Below are 21,644 nucleotides of genomic sequence, written 5' to 3' on the forward strand. Positions count from 1 at the left end.
TTCCCACTTAGAGAATTTCCTTTAGCATTTGCTGTAGAGCTGGTTTGGTGGTGCTGGATTCTCTTCCCTTTTGCTTGTCTGTAAAGCTTTTGATTTCTCCATCAAATCTGAATGAGATCCTTGCTGGGTAGAGTAATCCTGGTTGTAGGTTCTTCCCTTTCATCACTTTAAATATGTCATGCCACTCCCTTCCGGCTTGTAGAGTTTCTGCTGAGAAATCAGCTGTTAACGTTATGGGAGTTCCCTTGTATGTTGTCATGTTTCCCTTGCTGCTTTCAATAATTTTTCTTTCTCTTTAATTTTTGCCAATTTGATTACTATGTGTCTCGGTGTGTTTCTCCTTGGGCTTATCCTGTATGGGACTCTCTGCACTTCCTTGACCTGGGTGGCTATTTCCTTTCCCATGTTAGGGAAGTTTTCAACTATATCTCTTCAAATATTTTCTTGGGTCCTTTCTCTCTCTCTTCTCCTTCTGGGACCCCTATAGTGAGAATGTTGCTGCATTTAATGTTGTCCCAGAGGTCTCTTAGGCTGCCTTCATTTCTTTTCATTCTTTTTTTTAAATTCTGTTCTGTAGCCGTAAATTCCACCATTCTGTCTTCCAGGTCACTTATCCGTTCTTCTGCTTCAGTTATGCTGCTATTGACTCCTTCTAGTGTATTTTTCACTTCAGTTATTGTACTGTTCATCTCTGTTTGTCTGGTCTTTAATTCTTCTAGGTCTTTGTTAAACATTTCTTACATCTTCTCGATCTTTGCCTCCATTCTTTTTCCGAGGTCCTGGATCATCTTCACTATCATTATTCTGAATTCTTTTTCTGGAAGGCTGCCTATCTCCACTTCATTTAGTTGTTTTTCTAGGGTTTTATCTTGTTCCTTCATCTGGTACATAGACGAGATGAAAAGGCAGAGGGCTGTCTTTCTGTGAATGTGGTTTTAGTTCCACAGGCTGCAGGATTGTAGTTCTTCTTGCTTCTGCTGTCTGCCCTCTCTACAATTGGTTTTTAAACCTTTATTGGAGTATAATTGCTTTACAATGGTGTGCTAGTTTCTGCTGTATAATAAAGTGAATCAGCTATACATATACATACATCCCCATATCTCCTCCCTCTTGTGTCTCCCTCCTACCCTCCCTATCCCACCCCTGTAGGTGGTCAGAAAGCACCAAGCTGATCTCCCTGTGCTATGTGGCTGCTTCCCACTAGCTATCTATTTTACATTTGGTAGTGTACATATGTCCATGCCACTCTCTCACTTCGTCCCAGCTTACCCTTCCCCCTCCCCGTGTCCTCAAGTCCATTCTCTATGTCTGTGTCTTTATTCCTGTCCTGCCCCTAGGTTCTTCAGAACCATTTTTTTTTTAGATTCCACATATATGTGTTAGCATACGGTATTTGTTTTTCTCTTTCGGACTTAGTTCACTCTGTATGACAGTCTCTAGGTCCATCCACCTCACTACACATAACTCAAACTACTACAATTTTAACTCTGAAAATGTGTTTAATGTATTCATTTGAACTGGAATAAATGATTTTAAATAACTGAGGAAAAGAGAGCCACTACTAGGTTTGGTTTGCAAATATAGCTGATCAAGTATTTCTAATTTTTGTTTGAATACAGTTATTACATAGAGCCCACATACATGCAGATTATTTGATTTTCCTTTTTTAAATAACAGGTATTTATGGGGTACATGAGAATCACTGTAGGCACACACAGCAGTAAACAAGGCAGCTACTGTCCTATTTTCATGGAGGTGCAGAGGCAGACAAGTAAGCAAATAAATGAACAAGATAACTCAGGTAACGATAAACACTGTGAAGAAAATAAAACAGGGTATGGGACAGAAGATGACTGGAAAGGTACTTCAGACTAGACAGTAGGGGCACATCCTATCTGAAAAAGTCAGACCTGAAAGACCATGTATCTATGTGGAGACTGAATGAACATCTCAAGAGGAAAGCAAATGCAAAAGCCCTAGAGCAGAAAGGGGTCTGACATAAGGGGGGAAAAAAGGCCAGTGCCATTTATTAGAGATTGAAAGTTTTCTATGATAAACCAATTATTTATCTGCATCTCACTGTGCCATTTATGAACTTTGGCTGACCTAGAATTTTCAACAATATGAAAAGATACTCAGAATGACAAAAAAAAATACATTTTTTCAAACCTCCCAAAAGATGTTAAAATGAAGTATGATTAATGCTTAAAATATATTAAAAACAAAAATCCTGTAAAGTCTATGTATCCAATTGCTTTTCAGAATGTTGTCAAGGAAAAAAGTACTTTCCAATGAAGTATTAATAAAAGAGACCACATGAAAACTGAGTGATTCAAAAACTTAATAATTCAAATGTTTTGCCATACAGAACAACCAACTAATCACAAACACTCCTTTAAATATTTTTATTATCATGAGAACATGAAAACTAGCAATATACTGAAGTGCCTTCTTAAAAAGCTAGTTTTGAAATATTTATGCAGCTGTTCCTCACAGTAAAGTTCTTTATTAAAGGCATCACATTATGCTATGGACAAGAAGGTTCAGCCAACACAACAGGCAGGTATACTGGCTGAAGTGAAAACTAAAGAGGTTGTTTAAGACAAGATAACAATTACCCAATGTTTTGGCAGCAATAAACAGTAACAGCACTTTAAAAAGGTCTTTAAACAATCAGCCCAAACAGTAAATTTGGTTACAAACAATATCCTGAAGTCACGAATGTTTTCAACGCTGGTTAAAAAAAATGAGATCCAAGTACATGCATTTCCTAGTTCATACTGAAGAACACTATTTACAAGTAAAGTTCCATGGCAAGCAATCTTTTTTCCAAGAGAGTCAACTGAGGGGGGAAAAGGGGAGCTGTATAATCCCCATGTTTAAATACGAAAAATAACTTTTATCATCATAAATTGCAACATCTGCAACTACACTTAAACATTATGTTATTATTTCCCAGTCACCAAAGGGGTTTTTGTTTGCTTAATATTTCAGACACCATACAACAATGATGGTTACATAAAGCTGCATTTGGCAAGCTCTGAATATAAAAAAGAAAGTGACATCAGAGTTGCACTATGGACCAGGGATGAAAAATGACCATCTAATTAAAAGGATTATTAAGGCCCAGGAAAGCAGGAGGAAGGGGGTTACTATCTGTGAGGAGAGACAGGGCTAGAGGTAACCTAATAGGTAATCCAGAGAAGTTAGTGGTGTTGGGATACAAAATACCCCGTGAAAACCTTTTCTAGTCCACTCTAAATTTGCTATACAACCAGGAGGGAACACTCTTATTTTTAAAACAGGAGAAGGTAATAGGAAACACTCATTAAGCCTTTCTGGATCTCTCTGTGCTCTTTTGCTCCAAGGACCAAATGCCACATAAGTGACAAGTCTGCAGCCTCTCAAAACTAGTATCAACAGCAAGACAGAATTTACTCATTTCCAAGAGAGCTTTCTTAACGTCCCAACTCATTTGAAAGGGAGTGGGATTGTTATGTGCTTGCTGACGTTGCTATTTTTAGTTTCTTGTTCCTTAAATTAGTGAGGTTGAACTGGTCCCATGAAGCCTATGGGCTGCTTGCTCATCACTGACCAGAGGAAAGGTTTTGAAAGACGAGTTAAGAACATGAATTTTTTTTAATATAAAAACTCAGCTAAATATTTTTTGTAATGAGAAAACGTATTACAAAGCACAGCTTTATCAAAAAATTGTTATTCAATTATAATAGAAAATGTAAGTCTCCAAGGCATTATCTTTAATTTCTGAAACAAGAGTCATTCAAGAAAAAGTTAGAAATTTCGTTGAAGCATCTAAATGACTCATTATGAAGTATTCCTTTTATTATTTATATCTGAATGAGATGTCCTATGAGAATCTTTCATGAACAAATAAAGGTACTCTCTTAAATGGTAGTTAGTTCCAAAGTACTAGAACACAACCTGAATTTGAAAATCTGTGAATTCTGTATTCATTTATCAGTGACCAAAACGACCTCAAAGATGCTGAGGAAACTCTTCGCTTTAATTTGCAATCAATATTTAATTTAATGAATATATCTCAGCTTTACAAAAAAGCAAAAGAGTGTTAGTCCATAAAAAGAAATGATTAAAAATGAAATGATTAACTTTTTCCAAAAATATTTTTCAACTTAGTTATCGAAGCCCAGAAATCACCAAGTATATGTCCTGTCTGAAATCTTTTATACCAAGGTAAAGACCAATACTAATTTTTTTTCACTTTCAACAATTTATATTACTTATATTTCCTAAGACATACATGCAATTATATTCAAAAACACTTTCTCAAAATAGATATACTATATATTATTGATGATTTTTAATTATTAAAAATATTTTACGTATTCAGAGATATGCATATTTCCCAACTATACAGTCCTAAGTCAGTGGCAGAATATTTTAGCAGGTCTTAATCAAATCTTAAAGGGTTGCATTAACCATACACCTAATACAAAATATTTTTACTTTGGTTTCCTTTTCTATTTGTTCATGAAACAAGGATAGCAGATCTTGTAAACTACTAACTAGGGTTTACAAAGTACTAGATAGCAGGGGACACGAGGGATTAGGGAATGCTTCTTCACAACAGTGGTGTACTTGAGCTGGACTTTAAAAGAGGTCACCACACTTAAGAGGGTAGGGGTGTGAGGTATGGGCATCAAGATGGCCCCAATGATTCTCACCTCCTGATATTCACATCCTTGTATAGTCCCCTCTCCACAAAACAGGATCTTACAAAAATGAAGATGTGATTTATGAGGTTAAGTCTTAAAAGACCCCAAGGTTCTGTCTTGCTTTTTCTTGATCACTCAACTTTGAAGGAAGCAAGCTGCCACGTGAAGACACTCAAGAAACTCTACAGAGAGGTCCATGCAGAAAGAAACTAGAGCTTCCTGCCCACAATACCACTAACTTGCCAGGTATGTGGTAAGCCACCCTGAAAGTGAATTCTCCAACCCCAGAAAAGCTTTCAGATGGTGGCAGCCTGAGCCAACAACTTGACTGCAAGCTCAAGAGACTATGAGCCAGAGCAGACAACAGACAACTAATACAGAGTATATAACATAGCTGGCAGAGAACACCATGCACAAAAAAAGTACAGAGGGATGATATAGTGAAGCAAGCTTGGGTAAGCAGTTCAGGATGGTTAAAGTATGAAGAGATGAAGCTAGAGAAGTATGCAAGGTCCCGGATCAGAGATTCTTTACTGCCCAGCTAAGGAATTTGGACTTTATCCTATAGGCTAAGCAATAAGTAGGGAAGTCAGTGCAAGTTCTTCAACAGAGAAATAACATAACTAGATTCAAATTTTAAAAGAAATACTGAGTAGCAGTAGAGATTAAATGGTACGGAGGATGGCACTATGACTGGAAGCTGTCCCATTAGGGAGACCAGTTGGCATATTCTCTTACCAGTGCAAGAGGAGAAATGAAGAACAGCTGTGAGGTAGAACTCTTCTGGGGCCCATCCGTATTCAGTCAGAGAGTTCACAGCCAGCTGGGTTCCAACAAGCTGACTCCATTAATGGTACAGGCGCAGAGCTGACCCCTCCCACAACCACATGGACAAAGACCTTTCAGTATCATCCTCGCCATTAAGTCACTTCCCGTTCTACTCAAAAACAGAGGCTTTAATGACAGTGCAGGGTCCTACAGATGCATATCCTCAAAACTACTGAATGCTATTCCCTAACCACCAAGAGCTGTTAGGCCTCAACATGAGTTCTACCATGAGAATGAAGTAAATCCATCAAGAGGCCAAAGCAATTGCTGAATCCAAAACGGAGTCCAAATAACTAGCTAAATGCCACCATTCCCAACCCCACTCCACCATTCATCCACGGTAGATCTTTCTTCAGAGCCCTGATTATCCCTACTCCTGTGGACCACCTTCTGCCAAGCCATATGAACACTGAGAACCACATCCCCCGATTTGCCAGGGGTCCCTACTGATTCTCAATGATGCTGCCTTGAAGCCAGCAAAATTCTCATTCTTAAGACTCTAGATTTCCCTCTTTTAACACAATATATTTATTAACACGAATTAAGATACTGATACAATGATTTCATCTATATAATTTCAAAAAGCAGTAAAACCAAACTACTGGATTGTTTAGGGATGCATTCATCGTTTTCAAAGAGCAAAAAAATAAAATCCATAAAAAGCAGGATAGTGGTTATCTCTGCAGGAGGAGATGAAAAGTTTTTCACTGAGACAAAATGCATGGGGAGGGAATATTTCTGGGGGTGCTGCAATGTTTTAATTTTCAGTCTGGGTGTTGGTTACACACGTGTTGGCTTTAATGTTATTCATCAGACTGTATGTATACTGGTTTTATGTACCTTCTGTTTATTACATTTCTTAATAAAAATGTTTATAGAAAGGCAAGACCCCTTGACCCACAAAAAATGTTTAAAACAAAAATATGCAAATAACATACAGAAAATCCACTTAAGTGGATAATTTAGCTAGTAATATGTATGATTTTAAAATATGTATGTTAAAACATGTAACTAGTAAATATGTATCGTTAAAAAATATTTCTGTCCCACCAGCATTTTTCTCCTTATCAAAACAAATATTTGCCTCCCAAATCAGTAAAAGTTAATTAAAGTATCACATCTTCCGCTGGTGAGCATGATAAAACTGGTTCTCATACTCTGATGTGATCACTAAAGCAATGTGGCCTTTTGATCCAGAAATTCTTCAAATCCCCGAAACTGAAATATGAGAAGAATTATAAGCATAAAGATCTTACCCTCAATGTTTTTTTTTCTTTAACAGCTAGAAGAAAAGTTAGAACCAACATAAATAATAAATAGCAGAACACTGTTTAAGAAAATTATGTATCTATTTGAGGAACTATAAGTTACTCTTTAAATTGACCATTATGGTTACTGTAGTTATATTTTAAAAAAATCTTCAATGGAAATATATACTGAAATATTTATGTATCAAATGATTATATAGTATTTCCATCAAAATAATAGTTAAGGATATGAAAAGTAGGTGAGGGTATAAATGAAACAAGATTGGCCATTAGTTGATAATAGCTGAAACTGAGGAATGAGTACAATGAGGAGGATTTTCTGTATTGGTATTTGGTATATGTTGAAATTCTCCATAATAAAATTTTTGTAAAACTAGGGGGAAAATTAAGGTGATGAACTGAAATTATATAGCTGCATCTTTCTAAGCTAAGAAAAACAGATATGATAGGATGGAGGGAAGAAAAGCAAATCAAAATCCACTGTTTATGTTAAGAAGCCTTCAATATTTTCTTTTATTTCCAAACTTTGTTTTATTACTTCTATAGTTTACTTAGCTATTTGATCTACTCTTTTGAACATAATTTAGTGCAAATAGTTTCTAAATTCCAGTTAACCAGAGATTCCTGAATCTATCTTCTAAGACAGATACAGTGAATTATTTTTCTGTTCAGCATCTACTTCAGATTCTTCCTGGCTTTTTAAGCTACAGTTTTACAGCTGTTCTATTTTGAAACCTAGCTTCTTCTATTGCATATTTATGTATTACATGCATCTTAAAACCGGCATTTTGGTACTTTATATTTTAGCTGAAAATGCAGTTCTTGTCTTTTCTTTCAGAGACAGTTAAAAAGAATCAAATATGTACAGTTTATGTGTGCTTATATTGGTTACTCATAAACTGTTGATTAACTAATGCCATAATGAGTATTGTACTTATCTGAAAAGTTAAGTTACTCTGCAGTTATATTAAAACCTCTCTGTGTATATGTGTTTCAATTGCCATAAAGAAAAGCTAAATGTAGGGAATTCATTTTGAAATACACTTACCAGGATGGTTAGAAATGGGAGGCTGGAATGCAAGCTCATTGTGAACTGGCGGCCCTAAAGAAAAGACAATAAAAATCCCATTTTCATTTATTAAAAGTTTTCCAATGCTGAAACTTTTAATAAACCTTAAATATAACTATCATACCTTAGGAATTGTTTAGATCAAGCTTATGTAATGTCTAAGAACTTAAAAGCTTAGTTTACCTTATAATTATAATAAGCAACTACTCTTGAATTACTTTTGTAGCTATTTAATAGCCAACATTTTAGTGCTGTATGCCAACTGTTAAACAATTTACTATAGTTGTACATGCAAAATTTAATGTAATTATAAATTATCCATGTAATACAGTACAATTCATAATGTAATATATAATAAGAATTCAAATTGTTAGGTCCATTTTAAAACAAGTGTTTATGGTTTATTAAATTAAGAATATTTACAAAATGGCACAGTAGCTAACATAACTGAGAGATTATTGTGTTAAGACATGTGCTAAACACCTCACATGAATTATTACATTTACTTCTTACAACATCCCTTGAGATAGATACTACTATTACTACCCTTAAAGTTTAGGGAGGTTAAATAACTTGCCAGTGGTCACACAGCCAGTTAAGGGTCCAAACTCAGCACCCTTAACAACTATGCTGGCCCAGGCAGCCATTAAAAATTACATTCTCTTAAGACATGGAAAAATAGTAACATAACTGTAAAAAAGCAGGGTACAACAACATAGTCACAGTCTGATGTCCTCCTCCCCCCAAATTTATATATATACCCGACTATATGACTGGAAGGAAAAATGTGACAAAATATTAGAAGTAGATATCTCTGGGTAGTAGGATTCTGGATAATTTTTATTTTCTTATTTACTCCTCTGTGTATTTTCCAAGTTTTCTTTGGTATTATTAAACTTATAATGGAGGAAAAGGGATTTAATATATATGAAAGATTTATACTCTTGATTTTACTAGGCCAAATGAACAATGTTCCTATTCTGCCTGAAACTACAAGCTATGGTTATCAGTAGGGTATCCCTCCCAATCAAGCCTGCACAGAGTAGAGGAATGACAGAGTCAACATCTGAGTGTCTATGGTATGCTGAACTCTGTGGTGAGAGAAACCTTGAGATCTTGACACTCAAGGAGTTTCAATCCACTTAGGGTGGATATACAGATACACATGAGATCTAAGAACGTACACAAAACAAACAAGCAAATGAATGGCAATCAATGTGGTGTTAATGAAATATCAGCAACAAAGAAATAAAAGTATTTTGTAAATATCAATCCTCTAAAACAAAGGTATGATAACATAACTATGAAAAATAAAACTGTTTACAAAAAATACTGAAAAGCACTAATCATTTAATGAAACTAAATTGTAAGATGAATAAAAGATGTAAAAACATTTTTTAAAAAACAGAAAGCAAACAAAGCTCTTAAAAAGAAAAGGCCCTTACAACAGACACAAGAGCTTACAGTAATGTCCGGGATGGGGCGGCAGAGGCGGGTGGTGCTGAAGGTGGCCGTTTTGGTGGTGAGGCAAATTAGGTGTGTATGGTGCAGTTCTACTTCCAGTCCAGGTGGTAGTGCTGTCTAAAAATTAAGGCCCACATGGATTAATTTGCTTTTATAAACTCTGCCTATTGTTTCTCAACTACTTAGAAGATTTTAAAAAGCATATACATACTATGATGGTAAGTAGCTGGCTGACCAGTAAATCCATTCTGCTGTTGTCCTGGCTGAGGCCCTGAAGCTATCTGCAACAATCCTTCACTATGGCTGCCTGCCAGTATACTGGCAGGCTGACCTAGAGGAACAAGAAGACATTAATATGGTACATTTATAGAGGCAATCCTATGGTTTTATACAGTAAATGAAGGATCAATTATATCTGATAGTCACAATTATAAAGATGAGCAAAAAGTGGAATTCACCCATGGCTTATATAATAAAAAACCCTACAGTCATCTATAAAGGCAAACCTTAACTTGAAGAAGTTCAAAATTATTCTATCTTTAAGTAATACCTAGCTAATTTTATTGGCCCATTTCTTCACAAATATTCTTCAAATGCCAGCAAAACCGCACTATAGGTCTAGCCTATCATAATAACTTCTTCAGAAGCACATCAGCTCACTCCCAGCCACTCCATCTAGCTCTGGACCTTTCTGACTAGGACTCCAAAAGTCCAGGCTCAAGAAAATGTTGAAAACTGGAAAGTTCATTATTATCAGCACTGGTACTGGTAATGGCAGAATGCTAGAGGGTGATCAAAGAAAAGGAGAGCAGGCAAATATTTTAAATGGAATGTGATGGGTAAGGTGGGAAAGTTAAAAAAAAAAAAAAAAAAGGTAAGCTCCACTGTCCAATCAACACAGCATCTGCTAGTTAAAACAAAACAAAACAAAAAGTCAGTCTATTTTGAAATTTTTTCATGTGCTTTTAAAAATCAAGAATTGCCTCTAAGAACACTATCATACTCCTGGATTCACAAGAAATTAGTTGCTCTCTCTGTATGTAATATACCAGGAGAACTATTCTACTCAAAACCATTCTAAGAAATTGCTTACATTTTTAAGGCTTTATTTTTTGTACAGAAAAAGCTTAATTTCTTCAAGCAAGTATTAATTAAGTCAACTGTGATCTCACTTGGAAAGCAATGAAATTCCATAATTGTTATTTGTTACTGGCATTACCTCAATCTTTTCTCATCTATATGGGAGTATAATCAGATAGAAGAGAGTAAGTAAATGACACCATTGCTCGAATATGCAATGAACAGCTCAAAGTATCAAGAAAAAGGAACATTTTTCTCCTCTCTACAACTCACATTTCCTTAAGGCTAAGATTACAAAATTAAAAGCTAAAGAGACTACTTCAATACTCCCTAAATTATTTTTTTTTAAGATGATGTTTTCAGCTACCATCCTATTCATCCCCCTCAAATTTTTGCAGGTTATCTTTAAAGGTTAATTACATTTTTACTCTTGCTTTTTAACAACTGTACATGTTACATACTCTTAGCTATCTTACAAAAATTGTCACTATGCAGAAGAAATTAAATTATTTTAATTTACTACAGATATTTAGAAAGAAACCCTGAAGATATTCAGGTACCAAATGAACATAAAGTGGGCTTAGCATAAAGCCCACTGCAGTTATCTGTACTGAGTATTTCCATTACACAATTCCAAGTACATAAAATGAAATTAAACAACTAAATCAGCTCATGTAGTCTTCCAATTCCCCTATTTTAGTCCAATTTCTTTTCTTTCTTCTAATTTTATCAATACACTTTTTGAGATCTAAGGAAACATTCTGCAACAAATTCTAAAACTTACGGTAATCATAACTCATTGTGAAAATATATCCAAAAAACACCAAGACAAAATTATCCACATTTCATTCATATCACTTTATTTGATCTTGAATAGGACTCGGCCCCAGGGAATGTAACAGTTAAAATGAAGTCACTTTAGCAAGCATCAACAAAGGCATGCAAATTCAACCTCCAGGTAGTATCAACAGAGGTTAAGCGGCACTAATCTATGCTCAAGTGGCTGTAAGTACCTTCTTTTATTCTCCTTCCCTACCCACTGTTTGTCAACTATATTCCCAAATTGGTGAATAAAGAGTAGACAGATAACAGAAGCACCAAGTGGTTAAAGGTTCATGTTCTAAAGTATGTGTTTAACCTATATGGCCCACTTGGAATATGCTGTCTATAGTGAGACTGTCATCTCATGTAGCAAATCCAAAAGATACTGTTTGAAGAGGTAAAATGAATTAAAGAGGGGGAAATTTGGTATACTTTATTTGAAACTCAATTGTAGAAATCAGTCCTCCATTTATTCCAAAGATCAACTTTCTATGTTGAATCTGATCTGATGTTAAAGTAAACAGAATAATGCTTCCTTTGATATCAACTAACAAAGTATCAGTCCAGATCTATCAACAATTCACTGCTGATGTGGGCTTAGATACAATCTCCTTAGCAAGCAGGTACAAATAACACAATACAAATGCCAAGACCCTGTTCTGTGATTAATTTAAAAACAAAAAAAAGGCCACTCAACTTGCCAAGTTGAAAACTGTCCAACCTTTGGTGGCTATGAAAATAAGGTCATTATTTCCTTAACCAGGCCCCAAGAAAAGCTGAACCTAATAGCACTCTGCCTCCATGACATGGCAGAGAAGGTGAGTACCTCTTTAATGGGAAGAATCTTTTGAAAATAGACTTGTTAGAAAAAAAATAAAGTTAGATACACAGAATTTAGCTTTATTTCAAAGTTGACTAAAATACTTAACTTCTATCTTGAGGGTTATATGTTACAAACAAATTTGTCAAGATTCCTTTCTCTAAGTCTGCACAACTGGAGACTGAGATGACTATTATAAAGTAATATTCTGCCAGTAAAGCAAAATAAAAATACTGATTAGAGGAAAGCTTGCAATTCCATTAACACAGATTTTTATAAACCTCTTGGTTCAAAACTACTTGCTGGTAACTTAAATATTTCTCTAAAATAAATCTGAAAACTTAAGAGACTTCTTACTTCTGCATGTAATAAGGTACAAATTACACCATTAATTTAAATCATTACTTAAATTCCAAGTGACTATACATCAACATAAGAACATTTAAATAAATTACAAACACCATTTTTTTCCAGGACAACTCAAACACCTATTTAATGCTTGTTTACCTATGAAAGATACCATAGTAATTTTAATTTTCACTTACTTGGAGGTTTCCTCCAAGTGGCTACCTATAAATATTTAATGGTTAGGAAAATTTATCTTGCTGACTACATGTGACTCTACAACTCACTTGTGGAAGCCACAGGAATGTTGGGAAAGTTGGTGGTGCTGGTAGCGTTAGACTCAGATGGGGCTAAGAGAGCTGGGGCGCTGTAGGTCTCCGTCGATGCACGATTACTTGGTGGATGCTGGATGGTTTGAATTGAATGCCCTTCAGTGGATAATGATGGCTGTCCCTCAAAGTCATGAACATATTCATCCTTCACCAACATACTAGGTGGAGCTATACAGAAAAGCAAACATATTTTAAAATCTTATAAGCCTCTATTCCCAGAAAAAAAAGTCTTATAACTAATATAACAACACCTAAAATCAACTATAGTGTATATCAGTCTAACTCAGAATTTTCTCGTACTATTTATAAAGCATACTATTCTATCAGCAAAAGCTATTTATTTAGAGGTAGTGGCATCAGATCAATCTGACTGACTCCTTGAAATCTGAGGTAGACTATATTCCAACAACCTCCAGCAATGGTCCTAAAGAGGTATTTTTAGTTTCTTGATTAATAATCTAAAAGTAATAATCACCTTAAATACACAACGTAAAGTAGACAAAAAATCAAGTGGCTGGGGAAAATATTTACCTGGTTAAGACGACCAAATTGAGATCAAATAATTACTTTTTAAAATCTTTTTGCTAATTTCACGGTGTAAAAATATGAGTGGGATCTGACAGCTATCCAATTCCAGATCTAGAATTACTGTTAAGTAACATATTCTTTGAAAGTGAAGTATACTGAATGTCCCCTAAAGGATGAGAATGAGCAGAAAAATCCCAACTGGTAAGTCAAACTGAAATTTCCTTCTAGAAACCCAATCCAAATAATGATGTTTGATAAATATGTAGTGTGAAAAAACTCGATAAACAACATCTTTCACCCACGTGGTTACACCTTAATAAGCAAAGCCAGGCTCTAGCTGATATAACACCTTTTCTTGAACAAACCAGGGAATAGTTAGTTGGCTTTGTTGTGAGGAAAAAAAGGAAAATTGAAACTGCATTTATAATAATCAATGGTTCTCTGCCCAGAACCTCCCCACTTCTTTTTAGGCTATAGTTTTGGGGTTTGCTTTTTGTCTTTAGCAAACAACGCTTTACTGCATCTAAACTAACACTACCCTAGAATTTTATAATCCGTTGAACTCTAACACTAGGTTCTTTTCTTAGAGCAGTTAACAGTCCACAAAAAGACATTCACTTTTCACTGAGAATCAGCATATAATGCTCCTTATCTTTCTCTATGTTAATCTTTGAAAAAATCCATTACACATAAATAGTAACTAGTTACACAGCTACTTTTTTATTAAACTGAGAATATTTCAAAGAGGTAAGAATAATCTATTGTTCAGATTTCCACATACAATCTCTTAAAGGGCTTTTTCATGCATCAAAAGTAATGAAGACATTGGTATTTTTAAGACCCATAAATTTCACTACGAAGAGTTTCTCTTTAGAAAATTCTATGGAAACAGAGATAACCAAAAGGAGCTCAACATATCATTATATGTCAGTAAAAAAAGTGGATCTAACCACTCACCACTAATGTTGGCCAAATTATAAAAATGCAAAGAAAAAAATCATTTGAGACATAAAGTGGGTATGACTGTATTTATTCAATTTTTAAAAACTTATACTCTTCAACAAAGTCCTATGATTTTCTGCATATAGATCCTGACATCTCTATTAAATTCTTGGAAATTTTAGGGTTCTTTGCTGTTTATAGTGACTGGGATCTTTTTACCAAGATATTGGTATTGCTAGTACATAAGGAGAAAGTTACTGATTTGAGGATATAGCTGGTCAACTTGATACTCATTATTTCTGCTTTTCAGTTGACGCTTTGGCTTAATGGGCAATCGTAACAACTGAATTCTGGGCATTCCCTGGTGGTCCAGTGCCTAGGACTCGGTGCTTTCACTGCTGTGGCCCGGGTTCAATCAATCCCCGGTCGGCAACTAAGATCCCACAAGCCACATGATGCAGCACCACTGCCCCCCCCCCCAAAAAAAGAAAGATTTGAAAATAACAACTGAATTCTGCTTTTAAACAGTTATGCCTCATAACTTTTTCTTGCCTAATACGTTGGTTAAACCTTCCCAAGTGTAAGTCTGGGACTTCTACCAGTCTACAGGTCTCTTTAATCAAATAACTTAAAACATAAGTTTCTTAGGTAAAACTGGGTATCAACAAGGATAGATGTCTGCAATATACTTTTGCCAAGAGAAAAAAAGTAGGTTATAAAACACTACTGTACACTATGATCATACTCATGTTTTAAAAATCATATAAGTAAAAAAGCAAGGTCCCGTACAGTGCACAATATGCTTTTTGTGTAAGAAAGAAGGGAAATAATACATGTATTTTTGCACAAAGAAACCCTGGAAGGAAACACCAGAAACTAATAAAAGTGATTACCTGAGGTAGGGGGGAATGGGGACAGGGGTGGGAGCACTTCTTTTCACTGTATACCTTTTTATAGTATTTTGATTTATGGACCATGTATTGCCTATTCAAAAAAATAAGATTAAAAAAAACATATAGTATATATTTTTAAAGTCCAGGAAACAGACACCAAACTATTAAGTATTTCTCTTTATGGACTAGCATTCAACAAATTAATTCACTGAAAAAATATTTATTGAGCACCTATGTTCCAGGTACTGTTCTAGCACTTGGGATACAACAGTAAACAAAAGAAAGATCACTGCCCTCACAGAGCTTACAGTCTTCTATGATATTTTTCTATTGTTTAAATATCTAATAGTGAGCACAAATTACTCCAGCCCCTCCTAGCTGTCTAATCTTGGGGAAGTCCCTTGATCTCTCCATGCACCAGTCTCTATATCTGATAAAATGTAAATAATGCCACCTACCATGTAGGAGTATTATAAGAATGATGACACAGTATTTGTGAATTATTTTGACACAAAATAAATACTTAGAAAGTGTTAGCTATTATGATTTAACCATACCCTTAGAGCGGTCATACGTGTATATAGAGATTGTAAAATGTTCTGTGAGGAGTAAAGAACACATAGCAGACAGAAAAGCTGAAGACACTGAGCTCATCCTAGGTCTCTGCTCTTTATTACCACCAGCAAGCAGGTCACAGCTTGTCTGATGGTACTGTCACTGTCCTATTTACCTTTTCTTTCCTCCACTAGACTATGAGCTCCCTCAAGTGGAAAAAACATACTTTATCTTATCGTCCCTGGAACCTAACACAGTACCAGGCAATACATGCTCATTAAATATTTATTTAAATCAACACACAAGTCAATGTGGTCATGGAAAGTTTCATGAGAGAGATGAGACAGGCTGGAAATGATTACCACCAAGATCCCAACTCAAAAGTGAAGGAATTATCCCATTTGCTTAACTTTTAACTACCTGGCCTTATATTATTTCTTTGTCCAAATCTAAAAGGCCCTGTGAGAAACACCTGTTGTTTTCTGAGGAAAGAAGCCACTGAAGCCAGCCTTTACAAAGCCACCACTAGGGGGATCCATAAGGCTGAATATAGGGCTAGAGCAACTAAATGGGGCTATCAACCCACACAAGCCCATCAATAAGAGGCACTCATAACAGCAGTATTTTAGGACAGGAAGCAGTGTAATGAGTCTTCAGAATCAAATCTCCTCACAACCACCCCCCCCAGGAAGATTCTGATATAGTTATCACTACAGCTGCCCAACCCCTAACACCCACTGAGCTAAAAGCTTTCATTCTCCAAAAACATAGATGGAGAATGGTGAAGATCTGAAGAGTGTTTACTTTCAAAAAGAGGTGATATGATATCAACGTCTGTGCAGTGAAGAGACTGGGCTTTACCCAATCAATCTTAAAGCTACCCTTCTCAGACCACCACAACAGCTTCCCTTATCAGCCCACTGTTCTCAGAAACCAACTAACCCTTAACAAGTATTAAAAGGCACTAGAGTCTTCCTTTATTATTACTGACATGGAAGAGAAGTGGAGAATAAAAACAAGTAGACTTCCATGCTCTTCCTAAATTTTAAGGTCAGATGATATTTCTGAAGACCCACCTCTTAAGATTCTGCAACGAAAGAGGTGCTGAGCCACTAATTTGCCTTCAAAACAATGGCACGCCTTACTAAGATGACAGTGGCTCTTTTATCAGAATTTCTCTGCAAATTAATTAGTTCTTACAGAAATTTCAGTTCATTAACATGTTCCAAGAAACAGAGCTAAAGTTTTAACAGACCTCTGTCCTCAAATATTAGACACAAAAAACACCTCCCATATGTTACATTTCCGCACCTCAAAACACTCTCTCCTTTTAAAAATAGGATTAGAACATCTGTGATTGGCAGATACTTTAAAGTAGCCTTGTTTTATTTACTCAAAATGTAACAAGACTGAAAAAAATTAATATAGTACACAATTTTAAGTCCTTCATAAAATTACCATTCATAAAAATAAGTTAGGCTGAAATGAAGAAAAATGAGAATTTTGGTGTTTTTAAACTATATTACACATGATTCGAAATTATCAAACAGAGGTTATTTATACCCATTTAAATTAAAATAAATACTTTGAGGATTTTCAAAAGAATAAAAATAAAAAAATAAACTGGCTCTGTGAGATTTTCTTCCAAAATAGCCAGTTTTTACCAATTCAAAAACTATTCTTCTTTTGTATGTTTTATGTTCCCCTATCACATTTTTTAGACTACTTTCGGTCATAAACAGCAGTTCAAAGCCAAAGAGCCAACAGCCTCTTTAAATCCAGTTTTAAATGCTGATGCATGCCCCCCGCAAATCTACATTTCCAAAGCAGTAAGTTTTTTTCTTGTCAATGTTACCAGCACCCACACAAACTAGTTCTAGGTCAATAAAGAATAAAGAGGATGGGGTAAAAGAAAAGAGAAAGCTACAAGAAACGAATTACCTACCATTACTCTGCAGTGTTAATCCTGAGAGATCTTAAATTTTTAAAGGGGAAAAGAAAATAAAACATTAATCATAAACATGAAAATAATTTCCATTATATTTAAAATAACAGAATGTAAATTTAAGCCAGGGATTCAAAACTTCCATGAACCATTTCAATTCAAGAATAGTAGTATAAATGCTATCTAACAATGCATAAATGCTTTCCATCTTATTTTTCAAAAACAATGTTCTAAATGGGCAAAATACCAACTATGCATACTTAGTTTTGGCAGTCAAAATACAAGTTTGTTCTGAATTCAAATTTAAATATTTGTATTTCATTATAAATGTCTGATTCTTTAACCTTAGCTGAAGTCCTGGGCTATCTCCAAATTTGTAATTTAACTTAGAAAAATTAAAACACTATTGAGATCTTTTCCCTTTGTGCTTCTAAGCATAAAAGCAAAGTCTACTTACCAATTCCAGGTGATACAACTCGTTCATAGTGATATGGATTCACACAGACACTATCACATTTTAAGTCAAATGCATACTGACAATATTTAACATGTTTTAATTCGTTTTTGTGAAGATCAGGCCACCTCCAGAGACGGGCATAGATCACATGAGGAAATCCTTTCCGACCAGCCACCTAAGAAAAATAAATGACCATTTATTGAGCATCAGTTATACAGCACATGTTATACAAGACACTTTATATGTTCTCATTTAATCCTTACAGTCCTACAAAGTCAGTATTATAATCCCCATTTCTTAAATGAGAAAAACTAAAGCTCAAAATAACTTACTTGGTCATGGTCACAAAGCAATAAACATAGGTATGATTTCAAGGCTTATGCTCAGGTTTTAAAAATGCAAAAAAAAGTACGAGTTTGAAGAAGAAACCATGCCTAAAATCTAGAAATAAAAAATTTTAATCTAACAATATAAGCTTTCTATATGTTTCTTTAAAAATATTAAATACAGGAGATGTATTATGTAGTTCTATATGAAAAATCTGATCAGTGAAAATAAAAGGTAAAGAAAATTTGTAAATGTAAGTTTTTAACTCCGCAAGTATTAAAAATATGCTTGAATTCTTCTGGATTGTTTTCCATATGAAAAGTACCGAACATACAATATCAGATTTCTAAATTATAAAAGAACTGAGTATATAACTCAGTTTTTTAAATGTGCATATAATACCAAAAAAAAAGGATACAAGGATGAATACCTAGTTACTAAAGATGTGGCTTTTCTTCTGATTTTTATTTTTATTTTCCAAATTTTCTACACAGAACATTGTTTTTCAGTCAAAACATTTAAAAAGTTTTAAGCTGTATCTCTGTTGTATGGAAGACACATTCTTCCATGTGTTCCCATAATATGTACTGGTACAGGATGTACTATGATATCTAAAGAGACAGAGCAAGCATTAGATTTCCCATAGTAACTTAAGAGGAAACAAGACTTGGTAAAAATCTGCCACTACAGAAGATACAGAAAAGCCTCTAGAACAAGACTAACCTGAAGCCTTCCATCCAATGTTCTCTGTATAGTAACACATTTGCTAGGGTGAGCTCCATTTGTAGTGATAGCTGTTATTAAGGAATCCAGTTCATCTTTTTTCTCCTTCAGTTTCTTCACCAAACTTTCAATCGCTCTTTTGGCAAAGGTCTCGCTCTCTCCACCTTGTCTATGGCACATCAAACTATGCACGATGCTCAGACAGGCATCGTTACTTGTTGGTGTGTTTGTAATAGACATAGTGTCCATGTGTGAGTTCTTTCTTTTAAATCAAATATGTTTCCAATTTCCGGAGCAATTTTGATCTTTTGGAGGCAGTGAAAAACAACAGCTAATGTTGCAATGAAAATTATTAGACATGTGGTATTCAGGATAACCTAAAAAAAAAAAATGAGACACAGATATTAGAACACATTTCACAAACTAGATTCAATTTCTTGGGAAAAGATGGAATTGCTCCAGTTAAGTCAAAGACTGAATGGACATAATTAAAATGTGGTGCTTAGCATTTTAAATGACTTAATTAAACTGTTGGCTGTTTTTGACATTCCCAAAATGTTAAAGTTAGGCCTTCTCATTATTATAGAGGTATGTTCAATCAAGTCTTGTCGACTGTACTACACCCTAAAGTAAAATCTTAACACAACTTCTTAAAAAGATTACTTATGAAGACCAGCACTTTAAAATATTCTTGATCAACAACTAGCTAAACCTAAAAGTCTATCACTACACATGAAAAATTCACCATCACCTGGTACCAAATGCTGTTTATCAGTTAACAACACACAACTTTGTTATAAGAGACCATTGACAACAATAAAAAAATGAATAATTTTTAAATGGGCAAAGGATTCTAATACTCATTTCTCCAAAAAAGAATGGCCAATAAGCACATGAAAGGTACTCAGTATCATTAGTCATTACTGAATTGCAAATCGAAACTACAAAGAGATACCACTTCACATCCACATTTTGGATAAATCAAAAGAATAGACAAAAAGTATTGGCGAGGGACCTCCCTGGTGGTCCAGTGGTTAAGAATCTGTCTTGCAATGCTGGGGACACCAGTTCGATCCCTGGTCGGGGAACTAAGATCCCACATGCTACCGGGCAACTAAGCGTGCACACCACAACTAGAGAGCTCAAGTGCCACAACTACAGAGACCAAACGCTCTGGAGCCCACACCACAGCTAGAGAAGCCCGCACGCCACAACAAAAAGCCCACTCACTGCAATGAAAGATCCCACGTGCCACAACTAAGACCCAATAAATAAATAAATAAATATTAAAAAACAAAAAAAAGTATTGGCAAGAAAGTGGACAAAATGGAACCCTCATATGTTGCTGGTGGGATTGCAAAACGGTACAGCCACCTTGGAAAGAAGTCTGACAATTCCTCGAAATGTTAAACACAGAATTACCATATAACCCAGCAATCCCACCCTTGGTAATTCCATCCAAAATTACCAGAAACCTATGTCCACACAAAATATGTACATAAATGTTCACAGCAGTATCATTTATAACAGCCAAAAAGTAAATATAACCCAAATGCCCCTCAACTGACGAATGTATAAATGAGTATGTCTATACAATGCAATATTATCCAGTCATAAAAAGGAATGAAGTACTGATATATGCTTCAACATGGATGAACCTGGAAAACATGTTGGGTGAAAGGAGCCATTCACAAAAGGCCATGTGTTGTATAATCCCATTTATATAAAATATTCAGAACAGGCAAATGACCAAAACAGAAAGTAGATTAGTGGCTGCCAAAGGCTGGGCGGGGGGATGAGTGACTGCTAGTGGGCATGGAGTGTCTTTTGGGAGTGATGAAAATGTTCTAAAATTGATGGTTGTACAACTCTGTCACTATAGTGAAAACCATCAAATCATACACTTTAAAAGAGTGAATTTTATAGTATGTGAATTATATATCAATAAAGTTATTATTTTTAAAAAAGAGAGACCACTGAATTCCTCAAAAGATTTTACCCATAAAAGCAACAGGGTAAATTATTTTCAAAAAAATTAAAATATAGAAAATGAATATTAATTAAAAATCCATTCAACACTCATAACACAAACTAACTTATCTAACCTCAAAATCTCACATGGAATAAGAAAAGGCCATCAGCCTAAGAATAAACGAGATAAAGCAGGAGTGGAGGCTGTACTTATGCCAGGTTGTTTTTCATCTGTTTGTTGATGGTGTTGCATTCCATGCTTATTTTGCTTTTATTTTCTTTGGCTATTTACCTGAATTTTAAAAGCCTACCCTCCACGACCAAATTAATAAAACTAACTCATCAGTCCCTACCAAAACCTGTTCCTCTTCTGACGACCTTTACTTGTACAGCTTAAACTCCACTCAATTACCCAGCGTTGGAAAGCCTGGTAAATCATCTTTGACCTACCTCTTTCTTTGACTACCCCCTACATTCTCTCACAAAGTTACATGATTCTTTACGTTAGTCATTTTAATTTCTATTCTACCAGACACTGCTGTAGTTTTGGGCTTCCTTTAAATTTATATCACTTGTTATTT

At 35.0% G+C, this 21,644-nt stretch overlaps 1 protein-coding gene across 3 annotated transcripts in view; it reads right to left on the reverse strand.

The window, feature by feature from the left end:
• SMAD4 (SMAD family member 4) overlaps positions 1 to 21,644 on the reverse strand; it is a 57,268-nt gene that overhangs the window by 22,507 nt on the left and 13,117 nt on the right. For all 3 annotated transcript variants that reach the window (XR_009005015.1, XM_057526255.1, XM_057526256.1), the window contains exons 2-8: positions 19,093 to 19,469; positions 18,043 to 18,217; positions 17,586 to 17,615; positions 12,678 to 12,890; positions 9,535 to 9,654; positions 9,324 to 9,440; positions 7,839 to 7,892 (exon numbers count right to left, since the gene is read on the reverse strand). Coding sequence is in view for 2 of the 3 variants with exons in the window: in XM_057526255.1 (XP_057382238.1) it covers positions 7,839 to 7,892; positions 9,324 to 9,440; positions 9,535 to 9,654; positions 12,678 to 12,890; positions 17,586 to 17,615; positions 18,043 to 18,217; positions 19,093 to 19,341 (958 nt within the window). In the remaining variant the exon portion in view is untranslated. The remainder of the gene's footprint in view (positions 1 to 7,838; positions 7,893 to 9,323; positions 9,441 to 9,534; positions 9,655 to 12,677; positions 12,891 to 17,585; positions 17,616 to 18,042; positions 18,218 to 19,092; positions 19,470 to 21,644) is intronic.

This window comes from Balaenoptera acutorostrata, chromosome 13 (assembly GCF_949987535.1).
Source record: "Balaenoptera acutorostrata chromosome 13, mBalAcu1.1, whole genome shotgun sequence".
NCBI classification, from domain to species: domain Eukaryota; kingdom Metazoa; phylum Chordata; class Mammalia; order Artiodactyla; family Balaenopteridae; genus Balaenoptera; species Balaenoptera acutorostrata.